Source organism: Leptonychotes weddellii, chromosome 8 (genome assembly GCF_054177405.1).
Source record: "Leptonychotes weddellii isolate Sample4059 chromosome 8, ASM5417740v2, whole genome shotgun sequence".
Taxonomy (NCBI): domain Eukaryota; kingdom Metazoa; phylum Chordata; class Mammalia; order Carnivora; family Phocidae; genus Leptonychotes; species Leptonychotes weddellii.
In genome coordinates this window covers 54,160,122-54,178,158 of record NC_138376.1, presented here as the reverse complement: position 1 = coordinate 54,178,158, position 18,037 = coordinate 54,160,122, and the positions used below count along the sequence as shown (strand labels likewise).

The 18,037-nt window shown below is 43.7% G+C and overlaps 1 protein-coding gene across 1 annotated transcript in view; it reads right to left on the bottom strand.

Annotated features, from left to right (window-relative positions):
• Window positions 1–527: 527 nt before the first annotated feature.
• Window positions 528–18,037, bottom strand: part of LOC102735032 (developmental pluripotency-associated 5 protein-like) — a 25,611-nt gene continuing 8,101 nt past the window's right edge. The window contains exon 3 of the mRNA XM_081828553.1: window positions 528–783. Within this exon, the coding sequence (XP_081684679.1) occupies window positions 776–783 (8 nt within the window). The 3' untranslated portion in view covers window positions 528–775. The remainder of the gene's footprint in view (window positions 784–18,037) is intronic.

The window sequence follows — 18,037 nt, the reverse complement described above, 5'->3', positions numbered from 1 at the left end:
GGAATTCTTAATCTCAGGAAACAAACTGAGGGTTGCTAGAGCGGTGGGGGGTGGGAGGGATCGGGTGCCTGGGGTAATAGACATTGCGGAGGGTATGTGCTATGGTGAGCGCTGTGAATTGTGTAAGACTGTTGAATCACAGACCTGTAGCTCTGAAACAATACAGTATGTGTTAAAAAAAAAAAAAAAAAGAAGATACTAGGAAGGGAAAAATGAAAGGGGGGAATCGGAGGGGGAGATGAACCATGAGAACTATGGACTCTGAGAAACAAACTGAGGGTTCTAGAGGGGAGGGGGGTGGGGAATGGGTTAGCCTGGTGATGGGTATTAAGGAGGGCACGTATTGAATGGAGCACTGGGTGTTATATGCAAACAATGAATCATGGAACACTACATCAAAGACCGATGATGTAATGTATGGTGATTAACATAACATAATAAAATAAAATTTAAAAAATGATGTATTTTATTTAAAACAAAACTTTTTCTGAAACAAGATGTAATTGGGTGTTTTGTTTTTTTTAAATTCAGTGAGTCTGTATTACACACTATTCCAGGCATGTACTAGGTAAACCAGCTGGACTGCTAAAACACTCGTAGGAAATTCATGGGATTTATAGTCTGCTCATTACAAGGAAGCCTGTTATTCTGTGTAAAAGATTTAAAAAGATACCTTGAGATTGGAGAATCAACTAAAAATGTAATTGTTGTCATTTGAGTGGACTTTTCTTCTTCTGCAGGAAGTGTGCCAAATTATCCGATTAATGTTGTATTTTTAAACACCTAAGTACAAACATAAACAGTACAGAAGGATATAAGATGATAAGTAAATTCCCTTTCCTAACGCACTCTTCTTCCTAACCTACTCTCAGACTTTTTTATTTTCTTTCCCATATCTGGGCATATAGATTTAAGTCATTCTTTTTTCTTAAGCTTTCTATTATGAAAAATTTAAACATAAACGGAGGTAGAGGGAATAGTGTAATGAACCCAATCTATTATCCAGCTTCAACAATTATCAATAATCTTGTTTTACCATCTTCCCTATCTCTATAGATTTTGAGGCAAGTTCTAAATATATTTCATTTATAAATATTTCCTATTTAATTTTTATTACTAGATTTTATTTTATTTATCTTATTTTATTTTTTTAAGATTTTATTTATTTATTTGACAGAGACAGTGAGAGCAGGAACACAAGCAGGGGGAGTGGGAGAGGGAGAAGCAGGCTGCCCGCGGAGCAGGGAGCCCGATGCGGGGCACGATCCCAGGACCCTGGGATCATGACCTGAGCTGAAGGCAGACACTTAATGACTGAGCCACCCAGGCGCCCCTAGCTTTTATTTTTTATAAGTCTTAGCTATATAGAAAACTTGAGCAGATGGTAGAGTTCCATACTATATACCCCCCAGTTTCTGCTATTATTAATATTTCCTACGATTAAGTGTATCATATATATTGTTAATAAATTGTATTTGTTAAATTGATGAACCAATAGTGACACATTTACTATATTAAAGTACCTACTTTATTCAGATTAAAATTTTTTTTTTTACCTACTACTACACCTTTTCTGTTCCAGGATCCCATCCAGAATACGTTATATTTAATTATCATTGTCTCCTTAGGCTCCTCTTTTTTTTTTTTTTTTAAGATTTTATTTATTTATTTGAGAGAGAGAGAATGAGAGAGAGAGAACACCTGAGAGGAGATAGGGTCAGAGGATGAAGCAGACTCCCCGCCGAGCAGGAAGCCCGATGCGGGACTCGATCCAGGGACTCCATGATCATGATCTGAGCCGAAGGCAGTCGCTTAACCAACTGAGCCACCCAGGCACCCTCCTTAGGCTCCTCTTGACTGTGACATTTTTGCATACCTTTATTGGTTTTGATGACCTTGACAGTTTTGAGGAATACTAGTCAGGTGTATTTTAGGCTGCCCCTAAACTGGAATTTGTGTGATGTTTTTCTCACAAAGGAAGTGAGCAAGCACAGCCCACACTTAAGGAGTGAGGAGTTATGTTTAGGGTAGAGTATCTACATAATTTATTTGATATTCTTCTGCATAGACTTGTCTGTTCTGCATTTATTATTTTATGCAATCATTTATTTATATCTGTATAGATTCATGGGTATTTATTTTATACTTTGGGTTATAATCCAGTATTTATTTATTTATTTTGTTCAAATTATTCTAGCTTAGGCCATTGAGAACTCTTTCAATTGGCTCCTGTGTTCCTTCAATGAACATCTATCTATCTACCTACCTATCTAAAACTTCTTTATTTTCTGGCACTTCAAGATATTCCAGGCTTACTTTGTATATTTCCTGCCCAGTCCTAGAATCAGCCAATTTTCTAGTGAGCCCTTTTAATGAATGGAGAATGGTATTAAAAACCAAAACCTGGGTGCTAGATGTGCTCATTGCTACAAGCATATTGTTTCTTTTAGGCCATCTCAGTTGATGGAGCAAAGAAATATATAAATGTTTACTAATGAGTATATATCTACAAATATTTCTATATTAACCATCTGTATCTATTAAATTAAACATGAGTTCTTACTGATGTCTCCAACTCTAATCCATTACTATATAGATCATTCTATGTTGTATAGATCATTACTTACTTGTAAATTCCTACTCCAACAATGAGAAACCTGATTCCCATCATCCACCAATTTATTTTATTTTATTTTTTAAAAATTCAGAATATATATATATGTATGCATATATATATATTAAAATTTTTATTTATTTGTCAGAGAGAGAGAGAGCACAAGCAGGGAGAGTGGCAGGCAGAGGGAGAAGCAAGCTCCCTGCTGAGCAAGGAGCCCGATGTAGGACTCGATCCCAGGACCCTGGGATCATGACCTGAGCCGAAGGCAGATGCTTAACCCACTGAGCCACCCAGGTGTCCCACCATCCACCAATTTAATTGTTCCAGTCCAGTATGTATGTATAGCAGTATCAGAACTGTTAATCTGGACCTCCATGGGAAACAACCTTATCAACTAGAGTACACTGCTTATGTACAGTTTCTTTTGCTTTTAGTGTTACAGATTTCATTCATTTTCAAAGTTACTTCTGTCAGCACCTTTCCCTCCCTTCCCCTTTTAACGACTTGTTTCATACATTTGCAATACAGTTGGATTCTCTTGTCACAGTCTGATTTCTTTTCTGGGATTCCCCCAACCTCCTAAATTATTTCTTCTTCTTCTTTTTTAGAGAGAGAGAGTTCGCACAAGTGGGGGGTAGGGTAGATGGAGAGAGAGAATCAAGAAAATCTTAAGCAGGGTCCATACCCAGCTCTGAGGCCGAAGCAGGGCTCCATCTCACGATCCTGAGATCATGGCCTGAGCTGAAACCAAGAGTTGGATGCTTAACTGACTGAGCCTCCCAGGCGCCCCAGTGGTTTCTTTTTAATCTGCATAAAGTTCCATTCTTTGCATCGTAAAGTTCTATGGCTTGACAATGAATAATGTCATGTACCACCTTTATCCTATCATACAAAATAGTTTCAGTACCCTAATAATACCCTGTACTTCATCTATTCATCTCTTCCCCAGACCCCTTGCAACCACTGATTTTTTTTTTAAGATTTTATTTATTTGACAGAGACACAGCGAGAGAGGGAACACAAGCAGGGGGAGTGAGAGAGGGAGAAGCAGGCTTCCCGCGGAGCAGGGAGCCCGATGCGGGGCTCGATCCCAGGACCCTGGGACCATGACCTGAGCTGAAGGTAGACGCTTAACGACTGAGCCACCCAGGCGCCACTGATTTTTTTTTTTAAAGATTTTATTTATTTGACAGAGGGAGACACAGCGAGAGAGGGAACACAAGCAGGGGGGGTGAGAGAGGGAGAAGCAGGCTTCCTGTGGAGCAGGGAGCCCGATGCGAGGCTTGATCCCAGGACCCTGAGATCATGACCTGAGCGGAAGGCAGACGCTTAACGGCTGAGCTACCCCAGGCGCCCCTACTGATTTTTTTTTTTTACTGTCCCATAGATTTGCCTTTTCCGGAATGTTATATAGTAAGAATCATACAGGGTGTCACGTTTTCAGACTGGTTTCTTTCACTTAGCAAAATGCATTTAAGGTTCCTCCATAGCCTTCTGTGGCTTGACAGCTCATTTCTTTTCATTGCTGAATAACAGTCCATTGTACGGAGGTACCACAGATTTTGTTCCTTTCTAATACATTGTATAACTCTATTCACTCATTTTCTATGATAGACATGTAGGCTGTTTTCTTTATTTCTTCCTTGGTGCCCCTTTCTGAGGGAGGAGTATATATACTTCCTACTCTGTTCATGTCACATGGCAAAGCCTGACATCTTTTGGCCAATGAAATATGAAGATTTTTTTTTTTAATAAATTCCATTTATACTTTTTGTGTTCTTTTTTTTAAAAGATTTTATTTATTTATTTGACAGAGAGAGACACAGTGAGAGAGGGAACACAAGCAGGGGAAGTGGGAGAGGGAGAAGCAGGCTTCCCGTGGAGCAGGGAGCCCGATGCGGGGCTCGATCCCAGGACCTGGGATCATGACCTGAGCCGAAGGCAGACGCTCAACGGCTGAGCCACCCAGGCGCCCCTGAAGATGTTTTAAGAGCTGTCACATGTATCTGTCTTCTTATCTGCCATATGACTGGCATGTCTTACATGGAGTCTGTCCTGTTAGCTAGATCCAAGAGTGAAGACAACTTACAGATAAATAAGAGAAAGAAACCTTTGTGGTTTTAAGTCACTGAGAGTTTTTGGTTCTTTGTTACATGTATAACAAAAGGAAAAGCTGACAAACACATCTCCAACTTTGCTTTTCTATTCTAATGTCCTCTCCCCTCATCTTAGATTTTGTTATTCTTTTGCAAAGCTGTGTCTGTAATTCATGCAGTAGGGGGAAACATTGAAAGGATTTCTGTTCCAATTTAATATGTTGTTATTTAATTTTGGATTATTACATGTTTATGAAAAATTTTTCTAAATTCTAAGTCTATGCTTATTAATTTTTTGGGAGGGGGTGGGTCATGAATTGCTTAGAGTTGCACTAATATAGTAGCTGCTAGTCACATGTGACAATTTAAATTAGATTAAATTAAAAACTCAATTCCTGGGGAACCTGGGTGGCTCAGTTGGTTAAGCATCCAACTCTTGATTTTGGCTCAGGTCATGATCTCAGGGTTGTGGGATCGAGCCCCGAGTTGGGCTCTGCACTCAACGGAGAGTCTGCTTGGGATTCTCTCTCTCCCTCTGACTCTCTCCTGCCCCTCCCTCAAATAAATAAATCTTTAAAAAAAAAAAATCTCAATTCCTTATAGCAATAGCCATATTTCAAGTGCTCAATAGCCGTATGTGGCTAGTGGCTACCGTATTGGACAACACAAATATATATTTCCATCATTGCAAAAAGGAAAGGTGTCTTGGACAGTGCCGCCTTAGAGAATCTGTTGAGATTTATGTATGCAAATTTGAGATCTGCCAGATTCCATGACTCTAGTGTGGATCTCAAGTAAATCCCTTGCTGTAGTTAGCATGCCCTACCTTATATTTGGGGTCAGTGTCTGACCTTGAAATAACTGAAAAATTATGAGTCTATAAAATTCTGTCATTGCCTGAATTTTGGCCTTGGGTCCTAGACCCATTAATCCATGTACTGTCAAGCAGCAACGACAGGAGAGAAGCTAGTCTTTAAAAATATGCTTTAGTGCCTTTGGCTCAGTAATGCTGTATCTTAAAAATAGCTATTATAAATGCAAGGCAGGAAGACAGGTACATTAGAAGAAGAGGCTGCCTCTATCCTTTCTTATTCACCAATGGAGGAATGGATTTTGGGGGCTGGGTAGGAAGGCAGGCATTTTTCCATGAAACATTGACATGTAAAAATAATACCAGCAATAGTTTATGCCTAGTAGTCCTCAAATACTTGAACTTTTTTTCTTTCTAATTCTTGCAAGGAAAAGATGACTATTTTCTCTTTTAGGCTGGAAAACCCAATCTCATATAAGGAAATTGCCCAAGATCAAACAATTTGTAAATGACCAAATTAGGACTTTTAAGGTCAGCCTACTGCTATCCCATCTACTACCTTCCCAATTTGTTCTTACCTCCCTGCTCTTTAGTAGGTTTGTGGTGAACTGTGAAGGTTGTTTGGGCACTTCTAGTAGTCCTGCTCATGTGCCAGGAGCCATCCAAACCCAGACTTGCAAATAAGGGGCTGCAGTGTCTACTAAGAGCTGTAGCTCAGGCTCTTGGGCCACAACATAAATGATCATACACAGACCTGAAAATTACAGCCTGGTTGCAGATAAGAGAAAAGGTAAGGTGAAGGCTCAAAGAAAGGCGTGAAAAAGTGTGCTGGTGTTTGAAGGAGAGGTACTCTAAGGTGAGGAGGCCTTTTGCCTTGCAAGGCAGAGGGGGAAACCCAGAAATAGTTTTGTTTGAATGTAATAGGAAAAATAATCTGCGCTAAGGGGAGTAGAAGACCAGGTGTTTGATAAAGGCAAGATCCGGGAAATTATTACAGACCCCGCAAAAAACTCCAACACTTAACCCGACCCACCGAAATAGTGCCACTTACGTGGGAATTGCAGCAGTTACACAACGACAACACAAACACTGCATATGTGTGTTTCACAAAGCTGATGGGAGGTTTATTATGAAAGATTTATTTATATAAGGGAGGAGGGGCAGAGGGAGAGAATCTCAAGCAGACTCCCCGCTGAGCCCGAACCCGTGGGGCTCCATCCCATGCCCCAAGAGATCAGGACCTGAGCCAAAACCAAGAGTCGGTGGCTTAACCGACTGAGCCACCCAGGCGCTCGGATCCGCGGTTTAAACGCAGATGAAAATTTTTTTTTTTTAAAGATTTTATTTATTTATTTGAGACAGAGAGCATGAGACGGAGGAGGGTCAGAGGGAGAAGCAGACTCCCTGCCGAGCAGGGAGCCCGACGCGGGACTCGATCCCGGGACTCCAGGATCATGACCTGAGCCGAAGGCAGTCGCTTAACCAACTGAGCCACCCAGGCGCCCGCAGATGAAAAATTTTACCCAAATCCTCCAGGCTGGTGGACCTGGCGCAACCTAACGCTGAGATGGTTCCAAAGAGCCAGGGATTGAGGCTCAGACCCGCTGCCCTCGGTCCTCATCCTGCTCTGAGTCTGACGGTACCCATGATCACCAGTGATTACCCGGCGCGGGGGGTCGAAGAAGCGAGGGAGATCAAACCTTGCTGGGCACCGTAAATGTTGGGAGCTGCCCAGGTGCAGAGCACGGGAGGGGCGCCTCGAGGGGCGCCCCCTGCTGGGGGGCGGTCTGGACCAGGAAAGCGGCGCCCAGGGCGGGGCTCACCCGCCTTGAAGGTTCCAGCGGACCTACTTTGTCCCGGCGCCTGCTTTCTGGGTGGAAGTTTGAGTCTGTAAAACAGAACACCCAGGTGGGGGAATCTGGTATCTTACGGACAGCTCAGATCTTCCAGCCACAGGGCCTTGGATCCAAGTGCAAATTACCCCCTTTCCAAACTAGTTTCAGTCTCTGGAACTTCAGTTTGCTCTTAGGTGGTCATGATTTCAAAGATTTTATTTATTTTTGACAGCGAGAGAGAGTGTGTACAAGCAGGGGAAGAAGCAGGCTTCCCGCCGAGCAGGGAGCCCGATGTGCGGCTCCATCCCAGGACGCTGGGATCATGACCCGACCCGAAGGCAGACGCTTAACCATCTGAGCCACCCAGGCGCCCCAGGGGGTCATGATTTCAGCCAACAGCCCGCTGAGGGCACTCAGTCAACGCTGCTCTAAGTCCTACCGCCAGGATCTGAGCCCGGTTGCAAGCTCTCCCCGGAGGGCGGTGTGCTTCCTGCGGCTGCGGGGTAAGGAGGACCCGGAAGGAAGAGCCTTCTCCAAGGCGTGGAGGCTTTGAAGATGGTGGCATTCTTAATTTTTTTTTTAACGATTTTATTTATTTATTTATTTGAGAGAGAGAGAGAGAAACAGCATGAGAGGGGAGAGGGTCAGAGGGAGAAGCAGGCTCCCCGCTGAGCCGGGAGCCCGATGTGGGACTCGATCCCAGGACTCCGGGACCATGACCTGAGCCGAAGGCAGTCGCTTAACCAACTGAGCCACCCAGGCGCCCGAAGATGGTGGCATTCTAAGAGGCGTTGTGGATTCCATTCTTAAGCCTTCTCTCCCTATCCCCTTTTCCAGGTTCCCTCTGCTTGACACCCTAGCTAGCTGGTCCCTCGGTGCCCGAGGCACTTCCCGCCCCCGGTTCCCCCATCCCAGCCGTGCCAGCCGCCCGTGCCCGCACCGCAGGCCAGAGACCCTCGCAAACTCTGAGCTTGGCCGGACTGGGGGACTATTCCAGGACCCCTAGACGGCAGGGTGGGCAACCGAGTGGCACAGGCGGTGACTGAGAGCGGGAAATGCCCGTTCCGAGGGTAGAAGAAACGGCGGGCGGGCCAGTCGGCGGCCACGATTGTACGTTCTGGTGCGGGTCGGAGGCGCGGCCGCGGAAGGGGCGGGGACCGGCGCGCAGTACGGGGACCTCGCTGCTCTCCGTATCCCGGCCCGGGCGGCATGTGACTCGCAGTTCCCCGCCGGCTCGCGAAGCTGCAACGCGCCCAAAGTCTGAGGCCGTCCTTAGAGGACAGTCAGTACCCAGAGATCGTTTACGTCGAGTCATGGGTGTTAGCGACGTTGTTTGGTGAGTGCGCACGGAGCTCCTGCCCTTCCAAGTCCAGCCAATCGCAACTTCTCCGGTCCCTGCCTACGTGACTCCCTTCACGGGGTGGGGTCCTTCATCCAGTGGCCCTCGAAATTTCCTGGAACTCTGAACTATACACTGATGCAGTCTGGGTGGATTCGGACCCTGAATGCTCCTTTCCTTCGTAACCTAAACCTCAGAACTGGTCCTTTCCTGCCGGCTGGCCTTGTGGTACCCGGGGCTGCCCGTGCTGGTGGCTTAGCGCCCCCTTTCCTTCACAGGCCAGGATGGCGAGCTGCTGACGGCGTTCCATAGGTGGTTCGGGGTCTTAATCGTGGTGAATGCCCTCCCGGGATGCAGAGTGCTGATCTTCTGATTGGATGGCCCTTTTACCAGTTCCTTGCGATGCTCCTGATTTCGACCATGGCTTTTCAGCTTCGGATCCTCCAAAATCGGAGTAGGGGGCTCTGGTACGGAACGCTTCATTTGCCCAGGGATCTGGGCAGGTGGGGGTTTCGCTTCCCGCATCTTCCTGGCTCACTTAGTTCTTTAGTGCGAGGGTATGGGACAGTTCCGAAAACAATCACTAAATCTAAAAATCCTTGGGTGCGGGTCCTGGCGTCTGAGTAGGAAGAATGAGAGGCGGTTGGGAAGGAGTCTGGCTAGACCGAAATGTGGAAAATCTACGATTTCTGTGCACTCCAGGGTTAGGAGTCCCCCATGTGTTCTCAGGGCAGCTCCTTTAGGGGACCATCTTTTGCCAAATCTCTTTTGTGGGCCTGCCCACCAAAGATATACTAGGACATTGGATTTCAGAACGTAGTCCACCAACTGGCACAGTCAGCGTCACCTGGAACTTGTTACAAATGCGAACTCTGGCGCCCACCCCATACGCACAGAATCAGGAACTCTGGAGGTAGGGCTCAGTAACTTGTGTTTTAACAAGCCCTCCAGGTGATTCTGATGCATGCCAGAGTTTGAAAACCACTGCTCTAGGGTCATCTCCACAAAACGTGCTGGAGACCAGGTGCCTTTTTTTTTTTTTTTTTTTTTTTTTTAGCCACAGCTCGGACCAGATGGCTAAGTTCTGCGCTGATCAGTTTAAGGCTGGGGCCGGTCCAGGATCCCTTAACCAGACGACGTGCTTTTGGCTGCCCTCAGAACAGGAATGACATTGCTTGCAGGAGTGCTGGCCTGGAGATAGGAGGCCAAGGCTCCATCCAGTTTTGTTTTTGTGCCGTGAAAACTGGGGATGGGGATGGGTGTGGGGCAACTGTTTTTGCCACCTTTGAGTTTTTGTAAGCTCAGATTTTTAAGAGACATTTCAGTGGTTTTATAATAAATAATTTTCATTGGTTTTGTGTTGATCCGTGTTCCTTCCAGATTGTGATGGGGAAAGACAAAAATGTTTTCAAAAAGTGGTTTTAGGGGCGCCTGGGTGGCTCAGTTGGTTAAGCGACTGCCTTCGGCTCAGGTCATGATCCTGGAGTCCCGGGATCGAGTCCCGCATCGGGCTCGCTGCTCGGCAGGGAGTCTGCTTCTCCCTCTGACCCTCCTCCCTCTCATGCTGTCTCTCATTCTCTCTCTCAAAAAAAAAAAAAAAAAAGTGGTTTTAGCTTCTCACAGTTTGGGGGACTGTGTGAAATTTTTTGGAGTATTTCCTCAATCCCCCCTGCTCTAGGATCAGTCTGTCCGTTCTTGCCTGGGTTCCCACCAGTAAGTGTGGAGAGTTAAAGGAGGGACTTGTCTGTTGGGGATACTGCCCAGCAGTCCAGTCAGATGAGGGCAAAGAATTGCTCCTTGGTTTGTGTACATAGGGCTCTCTCCTAGCTTTTGTAGAACCGTTCAGTTGCTGCTGTGAGTTTCTTAGAAACTAGGTTGGAATGGGTTGAAGAACTTAAATGGAGATGCACGTGAAATATGTCTAGTGGACTTTTTTGGTAAGCAGAACTGATGAAGCTCCTGGGTAGTAAAACCTGGATACTTTTTTTTTTTCATTAAGATTTTTATTTATTTATTTGAGAGAGCATGAGGGGAGGGGCAAAGGGAGAGGGACAAGCACACTCCCTGCTGAGCAGGGAGCCCAATGCGGGACTTGATCCCAGGACCCCGGGATCATGACCTGAGTGGAGGGCAGACGCTTAACTGACTGAGCCACTCCGGAGCCCCCAAACCTGGATACTTTGTGTTGAGATGGGGAACAAAGAAATAGTTGGCAATGGACAATTAGCTTGTTGTTTGCTGTGGAAAAGGGCAGAGTGTTGGGTGGGGCAGGGATGACAGTTTAGAGGCAGATGGGGATAATTGAGGCCTTCAGGCTCTCGTGAAAGCAACAGGGATGTAACCCAGAGCCCTGGTGGAGGGACCAGCTCCTGGGAAGTGGAGGACCGTGTGTAACAGGAGGCCAGAAGGGTGAGGATTCAGGCGGCTTTGTGGAGAGATTCATTCTACTCTTATATATACCTGTTTGATATCTGATTACTTATTCTATGACTATTAACATTTCTCTAATAAAACTACTTATATACTACTTCATAACTAATAAGCCAAAATGTATGTATTTACAAATGTTATCTGCTCAAATTTTAAAATATTTTGAATGAAACTTCTAGAATTTGATTAAGTCACAAATCTAGTATTTTAGATTCTCTTAAATGCTAAAAACTTTAAAACTTTATTTATTTATTAAGATTTTATTTATTTATTTGAGAGAGAGAGCACGAGCAGGGGGAAGAGACAGAGGGAGAGGGAGAAACAGACTCCCTGGTGAGCAGGGAGCCCGATGCGGGACTCGATCCCAAGACCCTGAGATCATGACCTGAGCCGAAGGCAGACGCTTAACCGACTTAGCCACCCAGGCATCCCAAAACTTTTTTTTTTTTTTAAAGATTTTATTTATTCATTTGAGACACAGAGATAGAGAGAGAGCATGAGCAGGGGGAGAGGCAGGGGCAGAGGGAGAGGGAGAAGCAGGCTCCCCGCTGAGCCAGGAGCCCAATGCGGGGCTCAATCCCAGGACCCTGGGATCATGACCTGAGCTGAAGGCAGACGCTTAACCATCTGAGCCATCCAGGCGCCCCAATGCTAAAAACTTTAAAAAGGAGCCAAAAGGTTTTCAAAATACATTGGCTAGCATTTTAGAGTTTAAGTGCTGGGTACGTTCTGTTTTAGATGTGTCATCTTAATCAATATTCAAAACAACCCCATAAGATGGGTCCTCTGATCGATAATTCTCTTGAAACTTAGAAACTAAGCAACTTGCCTATGGTCATACAGCCAGTGAGTGGCAGAGTTGGAATTGGATCTAGGCTCTTACGTTGTCTTGCCCTTTAATTACAGTAAGTACAAAATAGATTATAATAGTTTCATTAAAACCAGTTAGAGAAATGCTAGTATCAAGACTTTAGTTTCTTCATTATCTCTATACTTATTTTAATACCTGAGTGGGGCACAATTTATTTATATGTGTGTGTGTGTGTGTGTGTATGTATATTTCCCAGAGTTTTAATAATATTACCAGGAAATATGTTTATGCTTTCTTTAGGTTTCAGTAAATTTTTAAGATCCCAAAAGGAAAATAAAACCATCCCAGATCAGACATATTGGTAACTGATGGATTCTGGAAGGAAACTGGACCTTGTTTCACAGGGTAGTTCTATGAAACCTGAACCCATCATTAGGCTCAGTGCCTTTTTATAGTCAAATCTAGCAACCACTCATTATGTCTTTGACCTCACAAAGATTTTACTTAAAATTTTAGTTTCAAGGAGTGCCTGGCCAGCTTAGTTGGTAGAGAATGTGACTCTTGATCTCGGGGTGGTGAGTCTGAGTCCCATGTTGGGTGTACAGTGTACTTAAAAAGAATTTAGCTTCAAAAACATATAATACGTGTACATGGTACAAAATTCAGAAGATACAAAAGGGTATGTAGAGAAAGGTAAGCCTCCCATTTCTTGTCCCTCTGTCATCCAGTCTGTTCTTAATGGTATCATTTGAAAACATTCTTAAATTTTAATGCCCTTTATCTTTTTTTTTTCCTTTATGGCTGGTGCTTTTTGTGTCCTGTTTAGTAAATTTTTCCTGTCCTTGGGTCTAAGGCCCCATTTATCGTATAGAAATTTATTGTTTTGCCTTTTGCATTTAACCTATAATTTATCTAGAATTTATATTTTAATTGAAAAATTTGAGATAATTGTAGATTCACATGCAGTTTTAAGGAGTAATACAGAAAGATTCTTTGTATACTCTACCAATTTTCCACAATGGTAATACTTTGAAAAACTAGTAAAATATCAGAACCAGGATATTGATGTTGATAGATCTCTTCCCTTTTTATTTGTACTTGTTTATATGTGTATATGTATATACAGTTTTGTCACCTATAGGCTTGTGTATCCACCACTATAGTCCTGGTACGGAACAGTTCCAATGCCATAAGGATCCCTTGTGTTGCCCTTTTCATAACCACAACCATCTCCTTTCCCTTTCCTCCAAATTGTTCTGTGTATAGTTTGAGGTAGGATCACATTTCTTCTTTTCATTTATTTCTTTATAAGTTGCATTTATTTAAGTAATCTCTACACCCCACATGGGGCTCAAACTCACAACCCCAAGAACGAGAGTCACATGCTTTTCCAATGGAGCCAGCCGGGTGCCCCTTTTCATTTCCTTTTTTAAATGATATGTTCAGTTGCCCTAGCACCATTTATGTAAAAGCCTATCCTTTCCCCACTTCTCTGAAGGGCCTTTTCTGGTGTAAATCAAGTCTCCATATATGCAGAAGTCTATTTTTTAGGGTTCTTTGCTTTGTTTCATTGGTGTATTTGTCTATTCTCACACCAAAACTCACTGTCTTAATTATTGCAGTTCTTAAAATGTCTAAAAGGGTCTAGATATGTAGTAGAAAAGCTCTACCTTCTTATTTTTGTTCTATAGGAGTGTCTTGCTATTCTTAGCCCTTTTTATTTCTAAATACTTTTAGAATCAGCTTGTTGGGGCGCCTGCGTGGCTCAGTTGGTTAAGCGTCTGCCTTCAGATCAGGTCATGATCTCAGGGTCCTGGGATCAAGTCCTGCGTTGGGCTCCCTGCTCAGTGGGAAGACTCCTTCTCCTTCTCCCTCTGCCTGCCACTCTGCCTACTCGTGCTCTCTGTCAAATAAATAAATAGTATCTTAAAAAAAAAATCAACTTGTCATTTTCCACAGAAGGACCTATTGGGTTTTTGAATGGTATTGCAAGATCATCTATTTCAAATGGCACTCCCAGTTGGCCTGGATTTTTCTGGTACCCTCTATTCTCCTCAGAACTAGTTTTCACCTCTTTTCCGTTTAATGCTCAGCCAATGTCCTTGCCTCATCCTCCTCAGAACAGAAGTCCTCAACCTGCATTTCTCTTATCCTCCTTCCATCAACTCTTTTGTCAGTTAGGTAAAGTCTTAAGATTAATGATACCTCATTCTATAAGAAATATAGTGAATTCACACCTAAATTATTTTTCCTAGCTCTATCACAGAAAGTGGCTCAAGAGCAGCAGCTGCAGTTTGTTCCCCATCAGCACTCTTATGAACACCTACCCTCCCACCCCCCGACCCCAGGTTTTGCTCTCTAATACTCTTCTGGAAGGGGCCAGGACACAAGGAGAGTGGCTGCTTCCAAACCTTTGACTCTGTTACATCCTGCCATGAAGTGAGTGAAAAAGCCTGGCAGACAATGTCAAGTTTTGACTTTTTTACCCCCTATTTTTGACTGGAATTGTGTGACACCAACTTGGTAACTAGTTATCTGACAGATCTGAAGCTGTGAGTGGCTGTTAATGAGAGAGGCCTGGGCAGTCCTGCCTCCCCATGAGCTGCAGTTTGGGTTCCTGGGAAGCAGGGTCTGTAATGCACATCCATGTGCAGGGTGCTCATCGGGGATCAACATCTGGGAGGGGAGGGAAAGGAAGGCGGATTGGGCAGAGGGTACGCTCCGCCTATACCGGGCAGCGGATGCGGGATGCCTTGGGAAGGCATCCGTCCGTGAGGCAGCTCTCCTCACTGGAGGCTGGACCCACACTGCTGACAGCCGAGGGCTTTCTGCCTCAAGCTCTTCAGCCTGGGTTCATTCTTGAGAGATGATTGCGTTGACACAATCCAGAGCTCACCAGACTGAAGTTTCTTCCTTCATTATGAACAAAGAGTGTCTTGATAAAATGACACTAATTGAACTTAGAAAAGCAAGATTTACACTGGACAATTCATGAGAGATTAGACAAGTTTTATCAAGCAGGAGGAGGAATGTGGGAAGGTGAAAGCACCATATGGTTCTTCAAAATATTTATATACTGCTTTTTGTCATGAGAAGTTCTACATGCTCATCTTTATAGTATTTCTTTAGAGAATAGAAGAGACAGGACTCTGGGTACCTTAGCAGATAAATAAAAAGTTGATCTTGTGAGTGACCATCATTTCAAGGATAAATGAGGGAAGAAGTTCATAGTTCTTCACAGTTCTGAACTTTTATATAGTTCAAGATGAGAAATCCTCAAGAGCAGAGAGTGAGAAGTCAGTGTGGGTAATATCTAATTATTGTCATTATCATCTTATGTAAACTGTATAAGGGACTGTTTTGGATGTCCCCTTTGATATATTTCTGTCCGAGTTCTAAATTTTTCCTTCACTGCTTAAACAAACAACAGCAAAAGGCAAAACTAAACTAAACTAAGCAAGGAACAGGGTCTCTTATTCCCTGTGACATTCTGGTATCATCTGGCTGCAGGTAAGTCTGAGGGTAGGTACAAATTTCTCAATGGCTACTCAAACGGGCTGTTAAGTCTTGCCTTCTTGAGGAGGAGGTTTTGCTGAGTCATGTAACTAGATAAGCTTAATAGTTTTTCTCTTTCTCTTTTTAAATATGGTTATCTACAGGAAATTTTTAAAAAATTGGACTGCTTTGGAAACAGCCTAAAATCTCGGAGGCAAAAAATCTCTTTCATTTACCTTTAAAGAACTAGCCAGGAGGATGCCTGGGTGGCTCAGTTGGTTAGGCGACTGCCTTCAGCTCGGGTCATGATCCCAGGGTCCTGGGATCGAGTCCCGCATCGGGCTCCCTGCTCTGCGGGGAGCCTGCTTCTCCCTCTCCCACTCCCCCTGCTTGTGTTCCCTCTCTCGCTGTGTCTCTCTCTGTCAAATAAATAAATAAAATCTTTAAAAAAAAAAAATTAAAAAAAAAAAAAAGAACTAGCCAGGAATGTAATTAAGATAAGATTGCATTCCCTCTGGTGGTGATTCCAACTTTGGGATCAGGTCTGGGAACTAGGAATTGACCAAACTTGGAAATGTCATAATTCTTTTAAAAACAATAACTGAATAACGACAGGAAAAATTTGTAATAAGCATGCAAAAGGGCATGGAGTCCATACCATTAGGGTCCATGTACAGCCTTTGCCAGGGCTTGTGGGGTTCTTGCCAAGACTTTAAAAAGAAGATCAGTAACATGTAACTAGTTGTCTTTCTATGGCAAAATGAGCCCATGGAAATTTAGAGAGTGGGATATTTACAATGCCAATGCACATCCTTCATAGGCAGTCTTTGAAAACAGGAAGGTCTCTAGTGGTGGAGGAACTTGATACCCCGAAAAAGGGCGGCCAAAAGCAGACCTGAGTCTGACATTTAAGCCTTGTGGAAGAGGCTGCTGCCAGCCAGCAGTGGTTCCAGAGCTCGAAAGAGAGAGAGCGCTCGAGAGAGAGAGAGAGAGAGAAAGAGAGAGAGAGTGAGATCCTTGAGTGGATGGAGGAGGGGTTGGGGGAAGGGGGGAGTTGTAGATCCCTCCCCGGACTGCAGTTATCAGAAAGAATGGAAACAAAGGCGGTAAACATTCAGTTCCAAAAATTGGAGAAAAACAGAATAATCTTAAGGAAACAAAGCAAATAAAATGGTTAAAGCAGAAACCAATGGAATATGAAACACAAACAAAATAGGAATAACAAAACCAAAAGCTGGTTTTTAAAACAGATTAGTAAGATGTGAATCCATAACTGATGCAAATAAATGACTGAATAAATAAATGAGGGAGAAGAGACAAATCTTTTTTTTTTTTTTAAGATTTTATTTATTTATTTGAGAGAGAGAATGAGAGACAGAGAGCACGAGAGGGAAGAGGGTCAGAGGGAGAAGCAGACCCCCCGCTGAGCAGGGAGCCCGATGCGGGACTCGACCCTGGGACTCCAGGATCATGACCTGAGCCGAAGGCAGTCGCCCAACCAACTGAGCCACCCAGGCGCCCGAGAAGAGACAAATCTATGCAGAACTCCAAATAGCTTATATAGATAATGTGTGCCCTTGAGGAGGTCAAGCACAACAACTCCTTGCTCTCTAAGTGTGGACTGCTCATAGTGACTTCCTTCCAAGAGTACAGTATGGGAAGGGGGTTGTGTGTGCAGTGGAGAAGCCTGTCGAGAAGACTACCTTAGCTAGGTGATCAAGGTCAATGTCGAAAGTGAAGACATTTGATGGTATATACCTTTGATATGATGTGAGTAAATGGCAGGTTACCTCTGTGGTCTTCCCCCGTAACTCCAGTCTAATCTTGAGGGGAAAAAAAATCATAAAATTAAAATAAAGGGGCATCTAATAATATACCTGACCAGTACTCAAAGTTGTCAAGGTAATTAAAAGCAAGGAAAGTCTGGGGTGCCTGGGTGGCTCAGATGGTTAAGCATCTGCCTTCGGCTCAGGTCATGATCCCAGAGTCCTGGGATCGAGTCCCGCATCAGGCTCCCAGCTCAGCGGGGAGCCTGCTTCTCCCTCTGCCTCTCTCTATCTCTTATGAATAAATAAATAAAATCTTAAAAAAAAAAAAAGCAAGGAAAGTCTGAAAAACTTTAACAGCCAAGAGGAGCCTAAGGTTAAATGATAACTAAATGTAATGTGGGATCCTGGAACACAAAAAGGACATCTGGTAAAAACTAAGAAGATCAGAATGAAGTATGGACTTCAGTTAATAATAACGTATCAATATTGGTTCATCAATTGTGTTAAAAAATAAACTGAAGCAAAAAAAAAAACAAACTTGTCAAGGATGCCCACTCTCGCCACTATTGTTCAACATAGTACTAGAAGTCCTAGCAATAGCATTCAGACAACAAAAAGAAATAAAAGGTATTCAAATTGGCAAAGAAGAAGTCAAACTCTCTCTTTTCGCAGACGACATGATACTTTATGTGGAAAACCCAAAAGACTCCACCCCCAAATTACTAGAACTCATACAGCAATTCAGTAATGTGGCAGGATACAAAATCAATGCACAGAAATCAGTTGCTTTCTTATACACTAACAACGCAACTGTAGAAAGAGAAATTAGAGAAA